The sequence below is a fragment of the Amblyomma maculatum genome, chromosome 9 (assembly GCF_055883805.1).
Source record: "Amblyomma maculatum isolate TAMU_Amacu chromosome 9, ASM5588380v1, whole genome shotgun sequence".
Lineage (NCBI taxonomy): Eukaryota > Metazoa > Arthropoda > Arachnida > Ixodida > Ixodidae > Amblyomma > Amblyomma maculatum.
This window is the reverse complement of record NC_139352.1, coordinates 83053105-83076413: the sequence shown is the minus strand read 5'-3', so window position 1 is coordinate 83076413 and position 23309 is coordinate 83053105. Positions and strand designations below refer to the sequence as shown.

General features: G+C 47.8%; 1 protein-coding gene across 1 annotated transcript; it reads right to left on the bottom strand.

Annotated features, from left to right (window-relative positions):
* Window positions 1-472: 472 nt before the first annotated feature.
* On the bottom strand, window positions 473-18633 carry LOC146179622 (neuroglian-like). The gene is made up of 7 exons (XM_084579281.1): window positions 18537-18633; window positions 14771-16036; window positions 12492-12805; window positions 11601-11844; window positions 5834-7125; window positions 4880-5105; window positions 473-1898 (listed from the first exon to the last, which is right to left on the bottom strand). Exons 1-7 carry the CDS (start codon window positions 18619-18621, stop codon window positions 1270-1272), a joined length of 4056 nt encoding a protein of 1351 aa, XP_084435407.1. The 5' UTR covers window positions 18622-18633; the 3' UTR covers window positions 473-1269.
* Window positions 18634-23309: the final 4676 nt, after the last annotated feature.

Below are 23309 nucleotides of genomic sequence, written 5' to 3'. Positions count from 1 at the left end.
GCGCCCCAAACCTGTGTATGCAATTCCATCGACACGCGGATGTTTTTTTTTTTTCATCCGGTGGAGAACTGCGCGTCACCGGGATTTGAACCCTGGTCCTTTTGCATGCGAGGCGGGTGTTCTACCGCTACGCCACCGCTGCGCGCTAAAGTTTATATACTACGCCAATGAAGATAACCAAATGCAGTCTCAGACCGGAGCCAATGCGTTGTACCTCCACCCCCGCAGGAGTTTCCGGGGTTTTCCGTTCGAGCCTGTGCCGCCTCTTTTTTTTATCTTTGTTTTGGTGGCAGACGTGCTGTGCTTTATTTGTTCAGGATTATGTCCGTTCTTTGGGAGGCTCATGGGGACCACGACGCTCGACGCGAACGCGGGAGTACCTTCCCATAACAGCTAGCGCTTTTTATGGATATGTAGAGCTCATTGGTAATATCTTCATCTAATTAAGAAAGAGAAAAAAAAAACGAGGAGCTAGGTGATTTGACAAGGCTTTATTGGGTGTATAAAAGGGGATGGGGAGCAAAAAACGGAGAAATAGCTTTGATCTTTGAGTAAATGGAACATATATGTTCATGGGCATTAATTATTACATTCTGCTGATACAGAGAACGACCACAGTTGCCGTTAGTTTTTGAGATACCGACGCTTAATTAGTGTTCACTCGTGGCAAGCACTATCGCGAGCATGGAAACGATACCATTTGTTCGCGTGGCGTTAGAATAGTCCGCGGTCTCCTCATGTGGCGCACTGCCACCCCTAAATATTTAGACAGCAGTAGGGGGACCAGCCAGGAATTATCAATTAAGAAAAAGGTTAAGGAAACAAAGTGGGGTCTGTGGAAAACAGGGATGGTCACTAAATCAGCATTAGAAATGTACCGAACTTTCAAGCAGGAAATAGCCAAAGGAAACATTTACGATAATTCTAGGGGCAGCCCATTGTTGTTCGAGGCTAGGACAGGAGTATTGCGGACTAAGACGTACCGAGTCAAGTACCAAGAGATAGACACGCTGTGCAGGGTGTGTGGGGAGGATGAGGAAACGCCTGAACTCTTAATAATTTCCTGTAAAGGGCTCCGCCCTATAGTTCAAGGCAATGGGCCAGATTTAGCCAAAGCATTGGGGTTTAAGGATAATGAAGGGAAAATAGACTTTAAAAGGGTAGAAATAACCAAACGAAGCTTAGCTGATTGGTGGCTGAAAGGAAGGCAAGAATAGGTCCACACTATATATTACTATTTACGGCTAGGCCGCCTGTGGCGCCGCCGCCCTATTCAAAGGGTTCAGCCCTATCCATCCATCCATCTATGGTCACTTCGATGGAGGGCGTCCGTGCATATCCCTTCTGGTTTCGTGCTTGTACCCTGACGCGGTACGGTTTCGACGAGGACGCAACGCGTACAACGTGTTCGTTTGTCGTCCAGTCCTCGATGGTATGCGAGTTCCAAGTTGCACTTTGAAGATCCTCGCGTTTCCAGAGCACCTCGTAGAAGAATCCGGGTGAATTATGCTCGATGGGAAGCATCGGCGCCCACGTGATGACTAGGCTTCCAGATCGGTCCCTGCTGACCTCGACCCGGTCTGGGTTTCTGTACGGCACGTCCTCGGGCGTTGTGCATGTCAGCGATGGACCAGAGGGCGGTGAAGGGCCACCCTTGTTATGCGCCACTACCCGGAACGTATAGTTGACCCAGGGACTCAGTGGCACTTTGATCTCAGTGTCGGTAGAAGGAATATTCACAATGGCGTTCTCCCAGTGGTCTGGGCTGAAAGAGGTGCTGTACTGGAGAGTGTAGGATAGGACGGTAGTCGGACTTTCTTCTGCCGCGGATTTCCACTGCAGGAGAGCGTCGAGGCCGTCGCACCGTGTGCGCATGATCTGTGGTTCACCAGGGGCATCTGCACAGGACAGTAATGCACAGCACAAGATTACCAGAAACAGCCATCACTGGACCGTGTGAAATGCCTTGCTTGAACAATGCGCCAGGACGCTCCATTCCTTTATGCGCCATGTATGCCACACTACCGCGCATTGCTTGCATAGAAAACAAAATAATAGCCAATTTTCATAGTTACTCAAAGGCGAAGCAGCTGCGCTAGCACTGCTTACCCCTGCTATAATTTTCTCCGCATAAACACATCAAGAGCAGTGAAAGAAGGTGGGGCGAAGAAAGGTAATTGAAGAGCACAATTTGCTTCACGATGCGGTGAGCTCCGCGGAGCTGAGGTCTACCAAGTTTGAGGGGCTTTAATGCGACTGCTCCTTTTTTGTGAAGTCGAGGTTTTCCGAGCTAATCGGGCGTCGAAGCAGAAGTTCATATGTGAAGCACGTCCGCTCCGTCTGGTCCTCTAGCCCCTAGCGGCGTACCATCTCAATTCGATGTGACACGTACGCGCTTGTACGCCACTCCCCGGTGATGGCCACAACTGTGATACGCGCAAGTTTATCATATAGCTGCAAATGTGTGGCCTGTCTGCCTCGCCATTGGCTAAGCCGCGTGAATCTCGCGTCGCCACATTCCCTTTCGGATTTTATGTTCACAGAGGGAGAGAGAGAGAGAGCGGCTTCGGAGAAACATCGGCGAAATCCGTGATTGCGGCAAATATACTGCTGTGAACTAAAAATGCAGCGTCGATAAGTTCGCGAGATTGAGAGCCCTAACCATGAAACAGCGTGTTGGCTTATTTTACTTATATTATGATGTGAATTTGGGCTACGAGAGTTCACGTTTTGGACTCGTGACCGAACCCAAATCAACTTAATAAAAGAGGCGAATAAATCTTAGATCTGAGATTTGTAGCGAGAATCTGCGACATTGCCGCCTGTTTGAGATTAGCCAGAAAACAACACATTGGGTTTCACTCGTGGTTTTGCAGAAACAATGAGGAATGGGCCAACAGCAGTTTTTTGGCCAAACATTTTCAAATCTCTCGAATCACTAACCAGTGGCTTTTAGCAACTAAAGATATCGCTCTGGTACCGGAAGGCCGGGGGCTCCGCTCTTGTTCATTCATGCCTTTAGGCACTCAATTGTCTGGCGTTGAAGGATCGGGTTTCCATAAAGTTTGTTGTGTGAGATTTCATGGTCGTTCAAATTCTGAAGGCACTTCGCCTCCTAGCACGGATATTCAACAGGAGCCTTTCTCTCGCTGCACAAGTTGAGAATATAAAATTTATCCATTTTGTCAGATCGGAAGTTTAAAGCTTCTTGGCTCCAGTCGCTTGTAGGATGTCCTTGGTAGAATTTGGTATTGGGCGCATTGCACTCCTCCCTGTAGTATGGATAGTCGGTTTAATTTGTCACTCTGACATTGGGCAGAATTTTGCGGCATGCCCGCCGTGGAAACGACTTAACTGTTCAAGTTTTGATGGCAACGATTCTCCGCTATCGCTCATCTAGCAGGATCAATCATTCGGCTGCGTATTGAAGACCAATGAAGCCGCTTGAAACACCAAATTTTTTTCTAGCTTGCTTTTTTCTTCTTTAAATGATGCGTTAGATTTTAGCATAGATGACTTGGCCATCGAATGTCATATTCGCCTAGAGCAATATATAATTCATTTTCTTCCTTAATTGTGCTCTTTCGGGTTCATCGGTCGAACGATGACTGCGACTTGTAGTTGATGTCTGTAGGTCATGTGAAGCGTGAGAAAAAAACTGCAGTTTAACTGTTTACACGTTGTTCATACTCATTCCAGCAGTTGAAGTAGGCTGCCTAAAATGTTGCGTCGAATTAAAAGTTGCGATTATATTACAGCTTTACCCGTGTCTCACATGACTTTAGCATCAATTACACGACTCAGCCATTGTTCAATTGACACGTACGGACCATCGAGGAAGAAATTCGATTAAAAATCATTAGCCGCCGTAGGCGAACACCACACAATGATCCATGCACTCATGTAACTATGTATCCATGCATCGCGCCGTTTGTAAGAAGAAAACACGAAAATTTGGTGCCTTTAACAGCCTGCCATGGGTAATGAGGCCTACCTCCATGTACGGTAAAGATGCGTGCTTGGCAGCATACTTTTAGAGCGCCGCTCTTGGCGCCCGTTCCTGCTTTTCGCATTGTTGTCGGCGTCGCCGTCGTCCCTCGTAACCAGCTCAACAGCCGGGAAGCGCGTGCTCCTGCCGCCACCGTTCACCGCTGCGTGTACCCTCCCCCCTCGTGTTCTGCGGTTGCTGCGCACGCTCCTGCTGCTACCGTTCGCTACTGCGTTCGCCTCATGACAAAGCCATCCTTAATTCAAGAATCATGTTCAGAAACTATTAGCGGCTTCGCGGAAACATCCGGTACAGAGTGCGGGAAGTATTTATGCGCACATTTACTGTATACGGCAGCAAATTGTTCAAAGCCTGCCGCTGATAGTGGCATTCGTTGCTGTTACAGAGATTACGCCTGCTGATGCGCCTGCTCTGTGGCAACGCGATTTCTGTAGAAATACTGAAACTTCCTATTGCAACGCCAGGTGTAGGTTTCTTAATCAGGCGCTGAGGGTAACGATATATCTAATTATTGTTTTCGGTAAAAAACGATTGGATTTTTCAGGATACATTGCCGTTAGTCCTGTAACAAAAAGACGGGTGTATTGAGTTTAAAAGTCTTCCTATCAGTCAGATCGAACTCCTGAGCTCAGAGAAAAAGGACGGGTTATCGCAGTTTCCGAATAAATTATGGGGGTATAAACTGGTTTCAGCGCATTCATCTTAGTACTTGCGAAATTTTTTCATGTTTTCAGATATACGAAAGCCTGCATGCTGTCTGTGATAATGGTCTCTCTGTGATTATAATCAGTACATTATGGAAATAGGTCAATTTATATTTGTCCTTAATTGCCAGTTAAATATAGTATCCACGCAGTAAGGTTCACTAACCGACGCCTCCTGTCTGGACCTCCTCGACGTGCGAAGCGCGCTCGTGTATACCATCGGTAGAGACGACCCGCAAATCGTACAGGGTACCCGCTTCCAAGCCTGTGATAAGGATGTCGTCTTCCCTCGCCTCCACTGGAGTAGAATGCCACTCGTCGTCACCCTGGTTCCGGTACTGGACGTAGAAGGCGCTGCCCGGATGACCACTCATTGACGGCACCCATGTCACCTGCAAGTCCACGCGCTCGCATCAAATCGCCTTGTACTGTTCACTTCCAACATAACCAGGCATCACTTTACAAGCGCATTCATTGCTCGACAAAGGGACGATATACAAGCGGAAAAACACTACACAGAAGACAAGGCGATGGAGACGATGGACATCCGTGTTTTTATTTTGCCTCTGTCGAGTGTACTTATGCCGTTTCGCTCCTCCCGTCTTGCGTCTGTCTTGGGTATTTCTTCCAATCGTATTTCTTCACGTTACCTATATATACGACGCGCGCCGTAACAATATAAAGCATCACCGCTATATAGTAGGGAAGATAACCGACCAGCTTAGTTGGAAGCAAACATTGCTGAACATAACTCTGCAATTTGTATAGATTGAGATATGATTATGTGCCGATCACGCGATCAGCTTCTTTTACTAAATAAACGTAAGATACCAAATCATCATGAAACAAATTTATGTCCTGCAATCTCCGTTCTTATGTAAAAAAAAAGTTAAAATAGCTTTCTTTCAAGCATGAACTGGTTACAACAATGCGAAAACAATAGGTGGAAGGGTTCCCCGAAGCTGCAGCTGCTATAAATTGCAGAAAATCAATATCAGTGACTTCAGTTTTTGACCTTACGATGTTTAAAACATGACCTTATCACCAAACTGATTGTGCGCTGTTTGAGTGCCGTCGCTGATAGTGCAAAACTAAACTCCTCGCGTGAACGGGGTCTTACCTTGATACTTGCGTTGCCACCACTGTCAGGAATGTGAGCCCACTTGAAGTTCGGCACGTCCGGCACGCGTTCCGAGTGCTCAGCCGTGCGCAGCTCGACGAAGTAGCGCTCACCTTGGCCCCGCACCGTGGCCGCCCGGATTGTGATGCGGTATAAGGTGTTTGGCATGAGGCCCGTTAGTCTGGCTGTCGTTTGGTGAGGGTCGCGCAACACAGGCAGCCGCTCCGTCTCTGGTCCCAGTTCAGTGCCTGTCACTTCCTGGTAGTAGATGTGGTACCCCGTCAGGACGCCGTTAGTATGCGGTGGCCGCTTCCATGTCAAATAGGCACCCGTCGAGCCCATCGGAATCCCTTCAAAAGCAGCGACAGGCCCAGGAGTTCCTTCGGGTGTCGTGAACTCGACGGTATGCGAAGGTGGGCCATTGTATTTGTCGTTGAACGCAAGGATGCGGGCAAGATTACGGGCGAAAGGTCTGAAGAGGCTCAGCTCTGCAGTGGTGTAGTTGGCCGGCACCGTCACCTCTCGCAGCATATCATCACCTTCCTCTGGCGTCCATGTTTGGACTTTGTATCCACGGAAGTGACCCCGCACAGACTCGGCGCTAACGGGACTCCACGAGAAGGTCGCTGACCGTGGACCTAGCACTTGAATCAGCGTGAAATTCTTGGGCTCCTGGAGGGGAACGTCCTCTCCGGAGTAGCCGATTACTTCGGTGGCAAGCGTCTGTGCCTGTCCCTTGCGGTTGAACGCTTCGACCCTGATCCTGTACGGAGTGAATGTAGGCAAACCGTGGACGACGTGCCTGTTCTGCGTCCAATCCTCTGCGACGTACGAGTGCCACGTGTCGCCAGGCGGGTCGTGGCGTTTCCAGAGTACCCTGTAGTACAAGCCTGGTGCGTTGTGGTCAATCAAAGGCATGGGCTTCCACTTGATGATTAGGTTGTCTGGGCGGTCTCCGCAACCTACAACGCCCTCCGGATTTTTGTACGGCTCATCCTCTGGCGTTGAGCACATCGTAGGTAATAGCTGAGATGGTGCGGAGGCACCGACCTTGTTGAAGGCCACTACCCTGAACGTGTAATTAGTCCAGGGGCTCAGGGACAAATTCACTTCTGTGTCAGTAGGTGGAATGCTCCTGATGGCATTCTCCCATTTGTTGGGAGCGAAGGAGGTGTTGTACTGGACAGTATAGGAGAGGATGGGTGCCCGATTGTCACCTCCGGGCCTCCATTTTAAAAGTGCAGTGTGTGCCTCACACGCCACGCTTAGAACCTCCGGGGCATTGGGAACATCTGGAAGAGAACACAGAAAATCCAGTGAAGGAATAATCATCAAGACGATCAAAACGATTTTCATTTGATGGAAAGAAAGCGAACAATACTAGAAAGAAATTTGGGTATGGTGGTGGCGGGGGAGGGGGAAATTGAGGGCAGTGTTTTGAGTTGTATTAAAACGACGTCTGCCACAATGAACTGGAGACTTCTGGAACTTGAAGGCATAGAATACACCAAGACACTGTACAGGAAAACTTCGACTAGCAATTGTCTTGGTATAGTAGCACTTGTCCTGCCCAGCTTTATCATCGCGTTTCGTCTACTACTCCTGTGATTTGACTTTCCTGCTCGATGAACCAACTGGCCCAGCATTCAACTTTGTTAGACCAAGAGGGCTAGTTTTTGTCACATTGTATCTTGTTGACATTGAAGAAATCCCGCAACAACACAGAAATATTTCGAAATGAATTGCCTTTGTTGTGGACAGTCTTTTATCCCTGTCTTGAACGCCCCTTTCGCCAAGACCACGACGGCAGCACCAAGATAGTGTAATGACCGTCTGTCCGTTTTATTCACTTTATTGAAATTTGTGTTGTTGACTCATTCAACGAACGCTACACTACTGCTACCCCGAGAATGTGGTTTTAACGTGCTCTCAGAGGTGAGCGATTTGGGCAAAAGTGGTATACAACATGCAGCCAGTGGCGGAGCTAAACAAAACTGCATCGAAATTGAATTTAGTGACAGCGACAGGGACAGCGATAGCGACACCTGCATGTCTGTGCAATGGAGCACCATCACCGTTTTCTTGATCCCAGATAGCTGTTGATGGCGTTGAAATGCATGCTATCCCGAGATCCGCCAAAAACTGATGGCGAATTCGAGTGGGAGAGCAGGTGCACTCGAGAGCACTTTGAAAGTACTCTCATACAAGAGGGAGTCCTCCAATGGGAAAGCAATAATAGAATCACTGGCTTCCAATGGTTGAGGAGGAGGGCTTTTTTCCGATGAGAGCAGCCGAGTGCACTCCCGGCTGCTCTCTCGTCTAAAGCAAGTGTAGAGGAAGCCACATGGCATAAAGCGTCGTAGCCGCGCAATCCTTTTTTTTCTCTCTCTCTCTCTCTCTTGAGACGGCGACGCTCAAAACAGTGGCTGAAAGCGTCAGCGCTCGGCGAGCACTTCGGAATCAAGCGAATTTGCGTCAAGAGCGGAAAGCATTGCTCAGGTGCTGTATGCATGTTCGAGGGTCGTTGCTGGCGCCAAAATGGCCAAAGGAGGCAAAACACCGCGCTGTGAGAAAAAAAGGAGTTGCAACCCGAGGAGCGTTGACCTCTCTTCGGGTTGCAACTGCCGCCACTGCGGGCAAGCGGAGAATGCTGGGAGAAGTGCGGTCACGTGGTCGTGGCGTGCTGCTCTAGACTCGCAGAGAGCGTTCACGTGGGAGGACAGTTACAGCCTCGCTCGGCGTGCTCCTGTACTGCTCTGCAATGCTCGGCGCCTCTGCTCTCGTCCCCCGAACCGAATGCGCTGAGTGTTATATACCGCTTTTGCTCACGACTGTAGATGTGCTCCTCATGCGTAAAAAAAGCACCCCCCCCCCCCCCCACAAACACCCTTGAAAAAATATTAACTCCCATCTTAGCAAAGTTCAATTAGGGAATTCCTCGTGGGAAGCGAGTACGGCCGGAACCTCGTGACTATCGCCGCAGCCTATAAACTGCCACTTTATCGAGCGGTGCATTGCTTTTCATCTTCATCATCCTCCATCTGTGTGCAATAGATACAAACACATTGCTATCGCTCTTTTAACGTGCGTTGAGCGCCCGTCGCAAATTTTGTCGTGCGCTACCGCTGAGGTCTGCGGCCACCGGTTTCGCCGATAAGCCTGTCCTTGAAACCCTAGCCTTGACCCGGAAACGAAAGGAAACGCGGCCTGCATGCTAGCACACATGCTTCACCTTAATTTGGCCAATTTGGCTAAACCTGTTGACATTTTGTGGCCTGGCGGGGAATTGGAATAATTGGAATAAAACTGGAGGAAGCGGATTAATGGTCGCGTTGTAGAACTCAATTTTTACCACTCTGCATGATTAATAAGTGAAGCACTGTATTTAGTCGCATTTGACTCGTTTCTTAATGGATAGCAGAAATGCAAATTGATCTCTGGTTTTATCGTTTATTCAATGTCATATTTTGATAAAAACCTTTTTCTGAAGTACGCTGGCAAAAGCGGCCGTCGCGTTACAGTCGGGATCATGCTATGTTCGCGTGTAACACACCTTTTAGGGGTTCAAATTTGGCGTGAGCATTGATTCTCTTGACCACCCGTACTCCTCACATGCAGGGTGGGCTAAAATGCCGGATGCTTTTCAGAAGGTCGAAAATTTTATACAACGCTAACTGGCTCTAGATTTTAGTCCTGGGGCTATATTCAGAGCTACGGCGGATTCCAGGTAGCAAACCGCTTCAATTAGTTCACTGTTTGACTAATTGAATTAATTACCTTTTTATTTTAGAGCTTATATTGTATTTGCAGAATTCTAGCTCGTCCTCCTAAACTCGCCGGGATGGCGCAGTGGTTACGGCGCTCGGCTACTGTTCCCAAGGGCGCGGGATCGAATCCCGGCCTCGGCGGCCGCCTTTCGATGGAGGCGCAAAGCAAGGCGCCCATGTGCTGTGCGATGTCAGTGCACGTTAAAGAACCCTAGGTGGTTGAAATTTCCGGAGTCCTTCACTACGGCGTCTCTCATAGCCTGAGTCGCTTTGGGACGTTGAACCCCATAAAACCAACCAAAACCAAATAGTATAGCCGCAAAAGCAATTCTTTTTATTAATATAGTGCGCTTTACAAGGCCTGCAAAAGTCACCATGACGGCAGTTTCATACACTAGCACAACGCCTGTGATTTCGATCACTCCACCCAGAGAGTTAGTTACTCTGCTAAATCACCCGAGAGCCAGCCGGGCGCAAAGCGGTTCATGGTCAATTTCATTTAGACCGCGGCCTCGCCCCTGTACGCAATGCGTGCAGTAAATGCGCTTGCAGTCCTCAAAGCGTTCATTGGTCGAGACTACGCCGGACGCGTCGCTGGAGCTGTGTTATTGGGTGAAGCCACTTATCAGGGTAACGTTTGTAGTCTTGAAGCGCCCGCCACAATTTCTTTTTAGGGAAAGTCTTCTTTCGCGGCTATACTATTTCGAGGACGAGCTCCGATTCTGCAAATCCAACACAGCCCTCAAAATTAATATTTAGAAAGGTAAATCACGTGTTTAATTAATTGGCAAAGGAATAAATCAATATATAATTGAAGCCTTCTGTATCTTACCTGCTGTCCGCTCCAGCCTCCAATTAGACCGATGGCTAAATCTAATTTACCGGCTTTCTTTTTTTTTTCAATTTTGGACCTTCTAGAAAAAAAAACGGTATGTTGTTGTTGTGGCTGTAGGAAGAAGGAAAAGAAAATGCACGGGCCTGCTACTGGCTTGTAGCTGAGCCACCTCCGCTGCCCCGTGCGTACAGGAGAGAAAGTAGAGAGGAAAGAAAGAGAAGGAGGCGGAAAAGATGCGCGCCGCAACAGCCGTCATCCACCACCGAAGCGGTGGCGGGTGCAATGACGGCCTACAACAGATAGAAATTCTGTCCTAGCCCCATCAGGACCAGGATCAGCCACCCTCTTCCCCGATCCCCAAACCGGTATAAGGACTACAAAGTTCTCATATCTTCACCCGAAGACAATGATAACACTGGGAGTACAGACTCGGCCTATTCATTATAAGATTTAGCGGGCGGCGCGGGTGGCAACCTTGTATTGTGACCAGTGTTTTTCGCATGACTCAGACTGGAGTTATTCTGAGCAGCTGGCATGAAAATAACCACGGCGATTGGTTGCTGTTATATGTATACTAGTGTAGTTGCTACGGAAGCCTTTGCACCATGTGGACGGCTCCGGATGGTTTGCAGCCTAACAAACAACGCCTTTTGATGAGTTTTACCCTTCGTAGGTGATACTCTGTATAGCAAACTCCGTTCGGAGATTTTGGCGTTTCTTTTTCCTTCCAGCTATAAGAAAAAAAAATGATAACCATTTTTTCTTCTATTTTTTCACTTTTTTCTATAACGTCCTACGTCTCTATGCAATAGATCATCCATCACTGGAGGCGGAAGACGCCGTCGCCACTGATATTATTTCGTCGAATGTGCCCCTGCAGCTGTCGTATAGTGAAAGAGATATAATACACCAAGCCGTGTAATTCGTGGGAAAGATAATCTATGAACCTTATGAGCAACATATAGGTTTCAAGAAAAGGCAAGCGTAGCAGGGGGCGACAGAAAGTTATGTGGGCCGGTGAGATTGCGTATTTTGCGGGGATAAAATGGACGTAGCTGACAGAGGACCGGGTTAACTGGAGAAATACGAGCGAGGTCTTTGTCAACCGCCTATACCTAGGCTGCGAAGATGATATAATTACGACGGAATTAAGCTGGGTAAACACCTTGAACGATGAGGCTGGCCTGCGCGCGGTCACTGTCCACCTCGGTGTTCGCCACGCACGTGTAGACGCCGGAGTCGAGCTCCGTGACGCGGGTTATGACGAGCGAGTTGTCGTTCAGAAGCACCAGGCGGGGCTGTGCTTCGAAGTCTATGGGCTCGCTGTTGAAGAGCCATGCGAAGCCCAGTTCTAGGGTTGGGTCGGCCACGGCACTGCAGCGGAACTTCGCAGCCCCGCCAGCAGCAGCCTGCGCAATATGCCAGCCATTCCACGCAACAATTTAGCAGAGTTTTACGAAGCATACTTACTGGGACTGCTGGTGTAGTATGCGCCAATATATCTTGTTCATGTGCTCCCTTTAGTCACAAAGCGAGGTGAAAGTATTCACATATTCGGATTTTTCTGAGGAATGTGGATATATTAATTGGTCACAAAATTGACCCCACCCTAGCGATTATTCGTGCCAGTGCTGTCAGATCCCATTACAGGGGCGAAAACGCTCGTACGTTCACTATCAACGACCAAGAACCTTGTCCGATCTTGTTTGTGCCGTCGCTCAGCTTTAGAAGCTGCTTTGTGAGGTTACAACCGCGTGGCCGTAAGCAGATAATTCAAACTAAGTTTGGTGCTAACGAATTCGACACAAGAACATGGTGGTCGACCGCGTGGAGGCGGTTGCCGAATTTCTCGCCAAAAGGAGCGCTGTGGTTTAGTCTGTATAGGGAGCCAGCACTTCGCATCCGCGAGTACTGCGGCTGTGGGAACATATGAGACAGCTTTTTGATCGAAAAGAATAGCGATAATTTCCTGGTGTTGCATATGTTTGCCCATGAAAGAGAAGCAATGCATGAAAAAAAAAAAAAAGAAAAACAAAATCAAGATGCTTTCAGTCACCTCGTAGTCCTCAGGCGGCTGGGTGATTCGGGTCTTGCGTTTGACCTCGAGATAGCCGTCAGCTATCGCATTCCCCAGCTTGTTGCGGGCGTGACAGGTGTACCTGCCCCGGTCACTGAGTAGTAGATTTTCTATAAGTAGGTCTCCGGAATCCAGGATGTGGTAGCGCCGTCCTCCAGTAAGCTCACTGCCGTCTTTTATCCATCTCACCAGAGGGCGCGGCGACCCGACGATACGGCAGCGTAGCGTAGCGTTCGACGCCTCTGCGTACTGCGTCAACTGCGGGGGCGCCTCCACGATGTGCGGCGGATATGCTGCATACATATGCAAGGTTGTCCACGAAATAAGTACCTTAATATTGGCAGAGTCCCTCAATACGTTTTTGATATTGGTCATATTTACGAAATAGTCGGAGCACACGTCGTTAAGTGGCTTAATTAATCCATCGCAACAACACAGGTGAAGCAGGCTTCGCCACTATAAGCAACAAAGGCATTAAGACTTTTTAAGAGGGAATGTGCGTTATTAAGAGATAATGAGCGTTGCGACATTCCTCAGCAAACTGCCAACACCTAAGGGTAGTTGAGGTAGAACCCCGATTTTTTCGGTGGTACCGCAGGGCCGTTTATGAATTTGGTTCATGTTTGTACTGTTCTGCGATTGATCCTTCTTGATCACGTGGTCACCGTGACGCCACCCCTGTCTGGAGTCATTAGGAAATGGCCACTTTTTATTATAACTGGATATTGGTAGTTTTGTAATAGGTCCTTGGGTGCCAGGGAACTTTTTCACATCATCAGTGTCTGCACCAATGTGGTTATTTCGTCTCTCACGGCGGCGAGGCTTTGTTGTGACAAACTTTGATGCTGCCACGTTAATAAATTCTAGAATATTATTAACGGGACAACATTCTATATGATCTTTATGAGCGGCGCGTGGCACGCATCTGTGCGGACGTGTTGTCCTGTGCTGTCAAGTCGCCCGAGTGATTGTTGATTTGGTGTCGCTGCTTCAGAGACACCTTGCCCAGCAGTCACGAATGGCCTCCTAATCCGTTAGCTGTTCTGAGTCTATGGTCAGGCCAGCTAAGGTGGGAGAGAGGTGTTCGCCGCTAGCGAAATGTTGTCAAATTCAGGCTCAGGCAAGAATCTTCGGATAATTTCGACCGTCTGGGGTTCCTCAACTTGGACTGTCGGCGCAGTACACTGGAGCCTTGCGTTGTGTGTAAACGCGGACAGGACAAGTGCAAGGCGGAGTTCAGTGCACGTTAAAGAACCCCAGGTGGTCACTATTATCTGGAGCCGTCCACGACGGCGTCCCTCATAATTTGAATCGCATCGAGACTTTAACACTCCATAAACCAACCATACAAACTTAACCGTGTATACTAACCACTTCGCCCAGCGTTTTGTTTTAACAAAAGTAAGTTAGCTTTTCGTCGTCGTTTCGCGAGCGTCATAAATGACTTAGTTGACGGCTGGCTCATTGCACATATGTTACTTAAAAGAATAAGTGTGTCGCTGCCTTGGGATCAAGTGTGAAACGACTGGGATTGGAATCTCGGAGTTTGCCAAATAATATAACGCGCGGCGCATTCATATTCCTCATTGCGGCAAATAGGGTTTAGCTGTCTGCAGCTGCATGACAGCTGACAGCGTCGTCCGCAGTCACCAATGATGTTGGGGGGGGGGGGGGGGGGGAAATAGGCCGGTCAACCTCAACCTCAAGCATCTGGTCATGTGGCTTCCAGGCCGAGCGTTCCTTCCCAGGGTTCTACTCAATCCTCGTTTTAACCGACCACTAGACCAATCTCAATAATCTTTCATTCGAAGATTAAGAAGCATTTAATACTCTGCAGGACGGCACTGCCGGTATCCGCCAAGGGTATTGACAGATCCGAGGATCGAGTAGACCAGGCATTCATGCGCAGTATATGCTGCATGACCTATACCACATGTTGTGGGTCTGCCAGTATAATGCAAATGCAAAAACGCAAAAGGGTGCACGTAGAGAAAGCGTTAAGGCCCGTATAACTTACTAACGTGTTTTTGGGATGTGTACCGATATTACAGTAATAATACTTCTAGAAGTTTGTGTAATTTAAACCGGAAATTTTAAAACGGGTGGAATGGAAAGGCGGCGTTAAAGGTGCTATTGTATCTGTAAATGTCCTCCTCATTTTATTATTACAGTCCGCAATTAGGGCGCTTACTTAAATTATTATGCCTAAAATGCAACCTTACTTAATGCAATAAATAAAAGTTAAGCCGCCCACTTACCAGTCACATGAAGGTAGAAGTCCCGATAGGCATACCCGTGCGTGTTGGAAGCGTTGCACTGGTAGACAGCCGTGTCGGTCTTATCGAGTGCTTGGATAGTGAGCACGGGCCCTTCTATCCTTCGTCTTGGGTTAGGCTCCACCTTTTCAATGGGCATACCGTTGACGAACCAGCGTAGCTCGGGCTCGGGTACACCTGCGGCGGCGCACTCAAACCGGATGCTTTCATCTTCGGCAGCGACAGTGTTGTCTGGAGCGCGAATCCAATATGGTGCTGCTTCCACATTCACATGCACGGAATGCGTCTCGGCCGTTCCCTCACCGTTCCTTGCTTGGCACTCGTACGTGCCTTCGTCCTCAAAGCTCACTGGCGTGATCTTGAGCGTCTTGTTGGCGCTGGTAAATGTAATCCGCGTCGTTGGTGTCCCGATGCCTTGCTTGGTCCAGGTGATCTGCGGCAGTGGCCTACCGCCGTAGACACAGTATACCTTGAGCTCATGGTCTCGAAGCACCGTTATGTTCGGGGACAAGTACTGTGGCACTGGGGCAAGTTTCACATTGCCTCGCGCTGGCTCTACTTCCAGCTGGACTTTGCTGACAATTTTGTATTCATGCCGGAAAACCGATGTAGCTGCACAAGCATACACGGCGTCCGAGAGCTGGTGATCCATCTCCACGCTCGAGAAATGGAGTCTACCGTTCGGATCTACAGTGAGATTCGAAGAATTGATGCTCCGCAGCGCTCCATTCAAGTGCATAATTATCCAGAAAATTGCAGGGGGCGGGTATCCTTCCACGTGTGTCTCGCAGTCTAGGGACAGCGGGTTGCCCTCCACGGCGCGGACCACTTTAGGTGGACCGCTGGTGACCTCACCCATCTCTGCTTTACGTAACCATACGGCATTGGACACAGACGTTCCGTACAGGTTTGTCGCGTAGCATTGGTACAGTCCTTCGTCCTCGTCATGCGGCTTGAAGAAGGCGAGAGAGCCACGTTGTGGCTGCTTAGTGATGCGGTCGTCGAGGCTGGTTAGGTGAAACTCGTGGCCGTCCTTTGTCCACTTGTAGATGGGCTTGGGGTTTCCTTCTGCCTCACACTCGAGCATGAAGGGCTTATCCCAATCGTCATGTGAGCGAGACACCATGTAAAGCATCTCATGTGGTGGTTGCTTCACCATGGTGGGCGGTGAGGGCAACTGAGGGCCGGCCAATGTTGCGGCGGCTAGCAGCAGGAACAGTAGCGGCTGCACTGGTGCTAGAGTCATTCCTGCGTGCCAGAACATGTCTTGTTTCCAGTTTACATCAATAAAGAGACCAGGGACTAGTCGATAAGGTTCCGCAATGGTTTAGGCTGATTACGGATTGGGGCTTCGACTACCTGCCGCAACCACCGCATATCCACTGAGGCAAAATTCTTGGACTCCCGTGCACCAAGATTTTGAGGCGCTTACTTCAAAGAGCTGTGTACGTGATCGATAGTAAACCAAAGTCTTTCACTGTCCTGGTATTTAATATATTTATATAAGAACACTGACATCTATTAGTGAATTTTGCACGGAGCCTCCGCTACATCAGTATATCTGTAGGAATTCTTCACTATATGTATGAGGATGAAGTAGTCATCCACTTTACAAGTATATAGTTATAGATATTCCCGTCATTATACACGTATATCTATTACCTCTGTCACACGAGCAGATTTAATGTCATTCGAATCGAATGTCATTCGATGCATCGAATGTCATTCGGTTTCTTTCGGTGCTACACGGTAAAATATAATGTCATTCGCAAATGGTAGCAATTACGATCAGCTACAAAAAAATGCTGCACTTAAGGAACATCAGTGCGCCATAAAAGGCGTTTGAAATCACTGTGTAACATTTTAAAGCTGATCAAAACATTTCTGTACGATAATTCAAGAGAAAAACATTACTTTTGGCTGTGCTGTAGCATTTTAGCCATAAAAATCTAAGCCAAGTATCGAGTCACCCAGCAATCCGAAATATGTAAACAAACAATATGGCCGAACACAGCGGAGCGCGGATACACAGTGCGGAGACGCACGGAGACACGTAGAGCATGCAATTGGCGTCCAAACTGTGAAGCGCTCAGTCAAAACTTTAACTTAGTTCCGAGATAAACATACGGGGAGATGCGGTTACCAAGGAACACAGAGCCCAAAATGATCGTGAGTCGCTGCCATGACTGGACCACTGCTGTGACCGAGAGTAATGCCGTTCCGCGAGAGCCTGCAGTGCTAATAATTTTACACCTAAAGTAACAGGTTTTTATAACAAAACTTTAGAAATATAATATTTAAATTTCAATGTGCGCAGAATATGTTGTTGCGTTACTTGTTTCTGCTGCGTGTCTGGCGTCAAGAGTACACATTCGGTTCGCGATCGAATACGAATGAGTTCCCCAAACTCATTCGATGAAGAATGTCATTCGAACCTAATGACATTAAATTTTCTCGTTAGCATGGGAATAATGACATTAGATGCTAATGCCATTCGATACGAATGACATTAAATTTGCTCGTGTGACAGGGGTATATGAAGGGGACATTGTACGAAATACCTTATACGCGTGGCTTACTTCGGCTGCCGTAGTCCCCAGCTGGCCATGGTCATTCGATCGCAGTGGTTACGGCGCTCGACTACTGTTCCCAATGAGGCGGGATCGAATCCCGGCCTCGGCGGCCGCTTTTCGATGGAGGCGAAAAGCAAGGCGCTTGTGTGCTGTGCGATGTCAGTGCACGTTAAAGAACCCCAGGTGGTCGAAATTTCCGGAGTCCTCCACTACGGCGTCTCTCATAGCCTGAGTTGCTTTGGGACGTTAAACCCCACAAACCAACCAGCTGCTGAACAACTTGCTTGGGGTAGAATCAATGCGGTCAGCGCAGATTTGTCACATCCCATCGTGCGGTGGCCCATGCATTTTGATTCTAATCATTGATACTATAAAAATTAAAGAGCACTGCAGAATCTGCATTGGAGTAACGCGAAAGCACGGATGCTGCTGTTGGTTTCTTCTAGTTGCTTAATTCACTTCTTGTTTACCCATTTTAGTCTTTGGTACTTTCAAATTGCCCGCCAATCCCTTCTTATTTCCTTTTTCAGCTCAACTTCCGGTTGCATGACGTCACATCCTCTACGTCACATTAATTCTCTTCTTGTTTACCCATTTTAGTATTCGGTACTTTTAAATTGCGCGCCGATCCCTTCCTATGCCCTTTTTCGGCTCGACTTCAGGTTGCGTGACGTCACATCCTTGACATATCACCTTAATTGACTGATTTAATTGACCATTTTACGTGCATTCAAATATGGCTCCAAGCCATTGGCTAATGAGAACTTTTTCGCCTTTACTTTTACATTTTTGCCTCTGATTAACTTATTGGCCTAATTATTTTTTCGGACACAACATTACGTCACCCTCTATCTATTGACACCACTCATTAACCTCTACCACTTCTCAATTACAACTGCTGCGGACGTTGACATTTTTTGCCTGTAATTATTTACGTAATTAACTTATTGGCCTAATTAGGTTTTTGGCAGCAACATTACGTTACCCTCTATCGATTAACACCACTCATTAACCTCTACCGCTTCTAAATTACAACTGTTGCGGACACGATTTTGCTGACGCGGTCTGCGGACGTGGCCTGCGGACAGAAATCTGTGAACATAGCAAAGTAATGCTTTCGCATTAAAATAGCTTATATTGCATGCATCTGAGCTACCACACCTCCACATTCTTACTTTTCAAGCCGTTCCCTCGAAGACAGATGGAGCGGGGACGTCTCTGGCTGGTCTCACGTCTTCGGCCACGAACTACTCTACGCATCCCGTTCCTTTTGTGAAGACGAAAAACAAACCGCTTTTTGGCGAGGCTGTGGGGAGAGCTGACCGGCTCGTAACCCAACACTTTAAAACGCTCCTCCTCATGCGGAGATCACAGAAGCGTAACCCAACGCTTTAAAACGCTCCTCCTCATGCGGAGATTACAGAAGCGGCGGTGCCTGCTAGCTTTTGCGGAAGGAGAAAAAACAAGAAGGATGACCTTGCGGGCTCGATTGAGAAGAGGCAGCGATGTATAAGCGATAACACCATTCCAGTGTTATCTTTGAAGAAAAAAGTAGCTAGTATGCATTTGCGGAGTACAGACACGTGTGCATCCACGCTGTACTATGCAAGCGAGTTGTTGTTTAGAGTGGGTGCGTGCGCAAAACTCAATTTGTGATTCTTGCGATCGGTAGGCAGCGCCGTGTGTGTGTCAGAATTTTTTATGTAATAATAGCCACTTATAGTATAGCATGCCCGATTACACAATTGCGTGAATTTGCATTAATAACGCCCCAAGATGGGAAAAAACTGGAAAGTTCAACTTTTTTAAGGCGAAAGTCTTTAATGGTTCATGCTGTCGTGGACAAAGTGTGTCCCGCTTTTGCGGCCTTCTGATTGGCCGAGGCGGGACGAGTCCCTGCCATCTGTAATGTCACAGTGCTGTTCCTGGCCCTACGGGGCTGGGACGGTAGGTCAACGCCGCTTGCGGCGGGGGCTAGCCAGCCACCGAATTTTTATCTGTTGTAGGCCGTCATTGCACCCGCTACCGTTTCGGTGGTGGACGAGGGCTGTTATTGCGGCGCGCGTCTTTCTCTCCCTCTTTTTTTTCTTCTCTATTTTCTCTTCTGTCTGCACGAGGCAGCGGAGGTGTTTTTGTTGTTGTTGTTGTTCAAATAACTTATGGCACATACCCACACAGGGGGATCGGCCAAGAATTGGGTAGCAAAGAATGTTTTTTTTATTATTATTATTTTTATCATTTTTTTTAAAGCGGAGGTGGCTCAGCTACAGAGCCAGTAGCAGGCCCGTGCATTTTCTTTTCCTTCTTCCTACAGCCACAACAACAACAACAACAAATGCCACACTTGAAAGCGCGCCAAGGAACGCCACGCGACAGAGAGATGCTGTAGCGTCCTAAGTCACACTTGCCGGAGAAAGTGCGATAGATACTATGCCTTTCCTTTCCTGTAAACCAATTATATGTAGCACTGCAACGAACGCCGACAAGAGGCTAACGATGGGAGGCAAATTATAGGATAGGAAGGATAGGCTTTCGCATTTTTCCTCTTAAGAGACAATTACGAGACCCTTTAATTTTTTTTTTTTACCCGCTGTGAAACTGCGACATAATGAGCGGAGCCGGCAAAGGGTAACATTTCTCGCCGCTTCCCAACAGTACGAATTCACATCTCGTGTCTCAGAGTTGCCGATCTGATCCTGATTGGCTGACGTGGGTATTACCTCAGAGCCATATGTGCAGCTCTTGTAGGAGCTTCAGACACCCGACAACGGTTACGTGAAAGATAATAGAGAGTTTTAGTACTACGTACGTGAGCATACGCAAGATCCTTGCGTACGCAGGTGGCATGCGTGCTCCTAACTGCGCATGCGTCATACGCAGCGTGATTCTTGCGTATTGCGTATTCGTGGCAGACGTACGCAGGAGTCCCGACTTCTGCGTGCGTACATCAAATCGTCTGTGTGTTACTCTCGAATGGTCGCCGCGCGAGCTGCAAACGCTAATTTCAGACGATTTAGCTTCGCTTCGAGAGGTGAAGATTTGCAACCCTTTTTGTGATCTGTCGCAGTGGGTTGAAGTCATGAATCATATGTGCAGTATGCAACCCGAAAGCTCTTTTCCACTCGCTCATTGAGCGAACGTTGCGACCTGTTGCTAGCGTACTTCGTCGCCCAGCATCGCGCTAACCTCAGGAGGTAAGTAACAAGTTTCTGATATCATCAGGAATGGTGTCGATGTTCAGGGTGCCGTTTCTTGATGCATACACCCTGCTTCGCGGTTCACGTCGACGGGGCGCCTCAATATCTGTCCAGTCTAAATAGAGCAAAGAGTACGGGTCCCAGAGAATACTAGAGCAAACCATGACGAAATAGTCAACATCCATACAACACTTTAGACACATATCGCACTCAACAACGAAGGTAGGTCGCATGGGCACATTTTCCTGAACACAGCAGCAGACGATGTTCACTTTAAACGCTCAAGAGTGGCGGTAGGACGCCGGATATACTTTTTTCAAGCTGAACGCAGCAGCAGACGATCCCATTCATTCACAATCGGCAGCACTATGATAGGAAAAGAAACACTATAACAGGAATACTGCGATGTTGCAGACGATGCGATAGAGCGAAAGTGAGCTAGCAACAAAACCAGAACCGTCTCGGTGTTGGATAGCCTTTGATCTGACCTGAAATCGTACGCACTTGAAAGAAGTAAAAAGGAAGGTTTTTGATTATGCACATAGATGGCGTTGCATTACTTTTCGAAGTCTCGCGCACGCTTGGGCTTCCGCACAACTAAAACTCTCTCTGCGGCACATAAGCAACGCAAGCCTTTGCGTTCCGCAGGGAATGCAGGTTATGCATACGTAACGCGCACTACGCAGTCCTAAAACTCTCTAATGTTACGCGCGGAATGACAGGGATTAAAACATATGATGAAAAATGAAGATCGTCTTATTGTGAAATTATTTCTCACTATAAAGTAATAATAATAATTGGTTCACAGGAAGGGAAAGGGGCAGTATCTGTCACACTTGCTTTGTGAACACCTGAACCGCGCCGTAAGGGAAGGGAGGAAGGTGGGAGTGAAGTGGAAATAGAGAAAGGGGAGCCATAGTGGAGGGCTACGGAGTAATTTCGAGCCCCTGGGGATCTTTAACGTGCGTTGATATTGCACAGCACACGGACGCCACTTCGTTTCGCCACCATCGAAACGCAGCCGCCGTGGACACTATAAAGTATAATTGACCTTTTTTTGTGGCAAACTATGTCTTTTGCGGGCAACAATTGCTACGACAGTTCGTTCGCGAGCAAAGCATCGACTGCGCTCGTGCAGCTTGGTCTGCGTATTTCATGTAGCACAGTACAGTATACAGCAAAGCAAAATGCTGTACTATACTGTATGCTAATCAGTATCTGTGCAAACAGAGAGGAGCACAAGCCGCTATTGCGTCAAGGTGAAGCTGAAGCGTCCCCTCAATTTTTTACGTCTATTTCCGCTCTAGTTTCCTCATATGCTCCTTCAGCTTCTGAAAGAATGAGACATTATTTTCTGGCTTAGTTTGTTCCGGTTAATGCGAGAAACGAGGAGAATTTGTTGGCAATCAATCATACCTATTCATGAAAGTGTAGCCGAGCCGCATGCTGAAGCAACCTTTTTCTTTTTTTTTGCGGAATTTGTTATACTGATCCGCTCTTTGACGAAGCCATTATTTCTGTGTGTGGGCTAATATAATAGTAGTAATCTTGGTGACTGACAGAGAGCACAGTTGTACGAGAACCTGCTAAAATAACGATCGCCTATATAAAGAGTAAAGTGTGTTGATAAATACACGACTACCTGACAAGTAAAATCTGTTGAAGAGTATCAAAAATTATTAGAAGCAACATCTGCTGTAGACATAATTAAGAGAGGAAAGAAAAAAAAAAGCTATTTTCAAAAGGCATTAAGGCAGCAGGAGAAAGCATTTATTCGCCACTTCTAGATGGCGCCACAATTCAAGAGCACGCAAAAATGCGCGCTAAAACATAGTCGCTTTTTAAAGCGAAAATTTCGAATTTGTGTCGAAATTACTCCATAGCCCTCCACTACGGCTCCTCTTTCTCTCTTTCCACTTTCACTCCCACCTTCCTCCCTTTCCTTACGGCGCGGTTCAGGTGTCCACAGAAACAAGTGGGACAGATACTGCGCCTTTCCCTTCCTGTGAACCAACTATTATTATTATTATTATTGTTATGATTACATCATACCAGTTAGCTAGAAAAAAGAAGACCAAAAGAAAGTCATCCGGCCGGCCCTGAACACTGCTGAATCACAAGGGATTCCAACATGATGAAAGTGGAGGAAGGTGATGGTGGTCTCAAGTCTTCATCGCCCTATGATTCCTTGACGGGCGCAAATTTAGTTATTCCATCTATTCAACTAATATGATAAAAAAGTTCTGATTCGCTACAAGGATGACGCCATATGACTGCAATTTCAACAGGAAAAGAGGTGTTGGCCTGCTCTGCCACCCCCAGGTGGTCCGTCCGTGAGGCGGGCGAGTGCCAGAGCCTGCCGAAGAGCCACTGCCACCGCTTCCGGTGTTAAGCAGCTGATCTATACACAGGGCATACCTGTATAGGCACGAAAACAGCGCGCTGGTCACCTAGCAGAGTCGCGCCTTGAGCTCTTGTCTCACGATGTACCCCCACTGAAAACGAAGGAAACGACTGCATATCTCGCTAGACGTTCATATCTCAGGACAGATCCCTCTACTTCGAGGTACCATAATCCGTATAGTACTCTTATCTTGAAACGCTGAGAATGTGTTATCTTGTGGGGATAGTGCGCGATGCCGTAACGCTAGCTACTTTCAATGCCAACTAAAACATGAACGCGATATCCGAAGCGTGAAAACAGAAATTAAACGAAAGGTAGACGCCGGGAAGAAGCACGCGGCGACATCT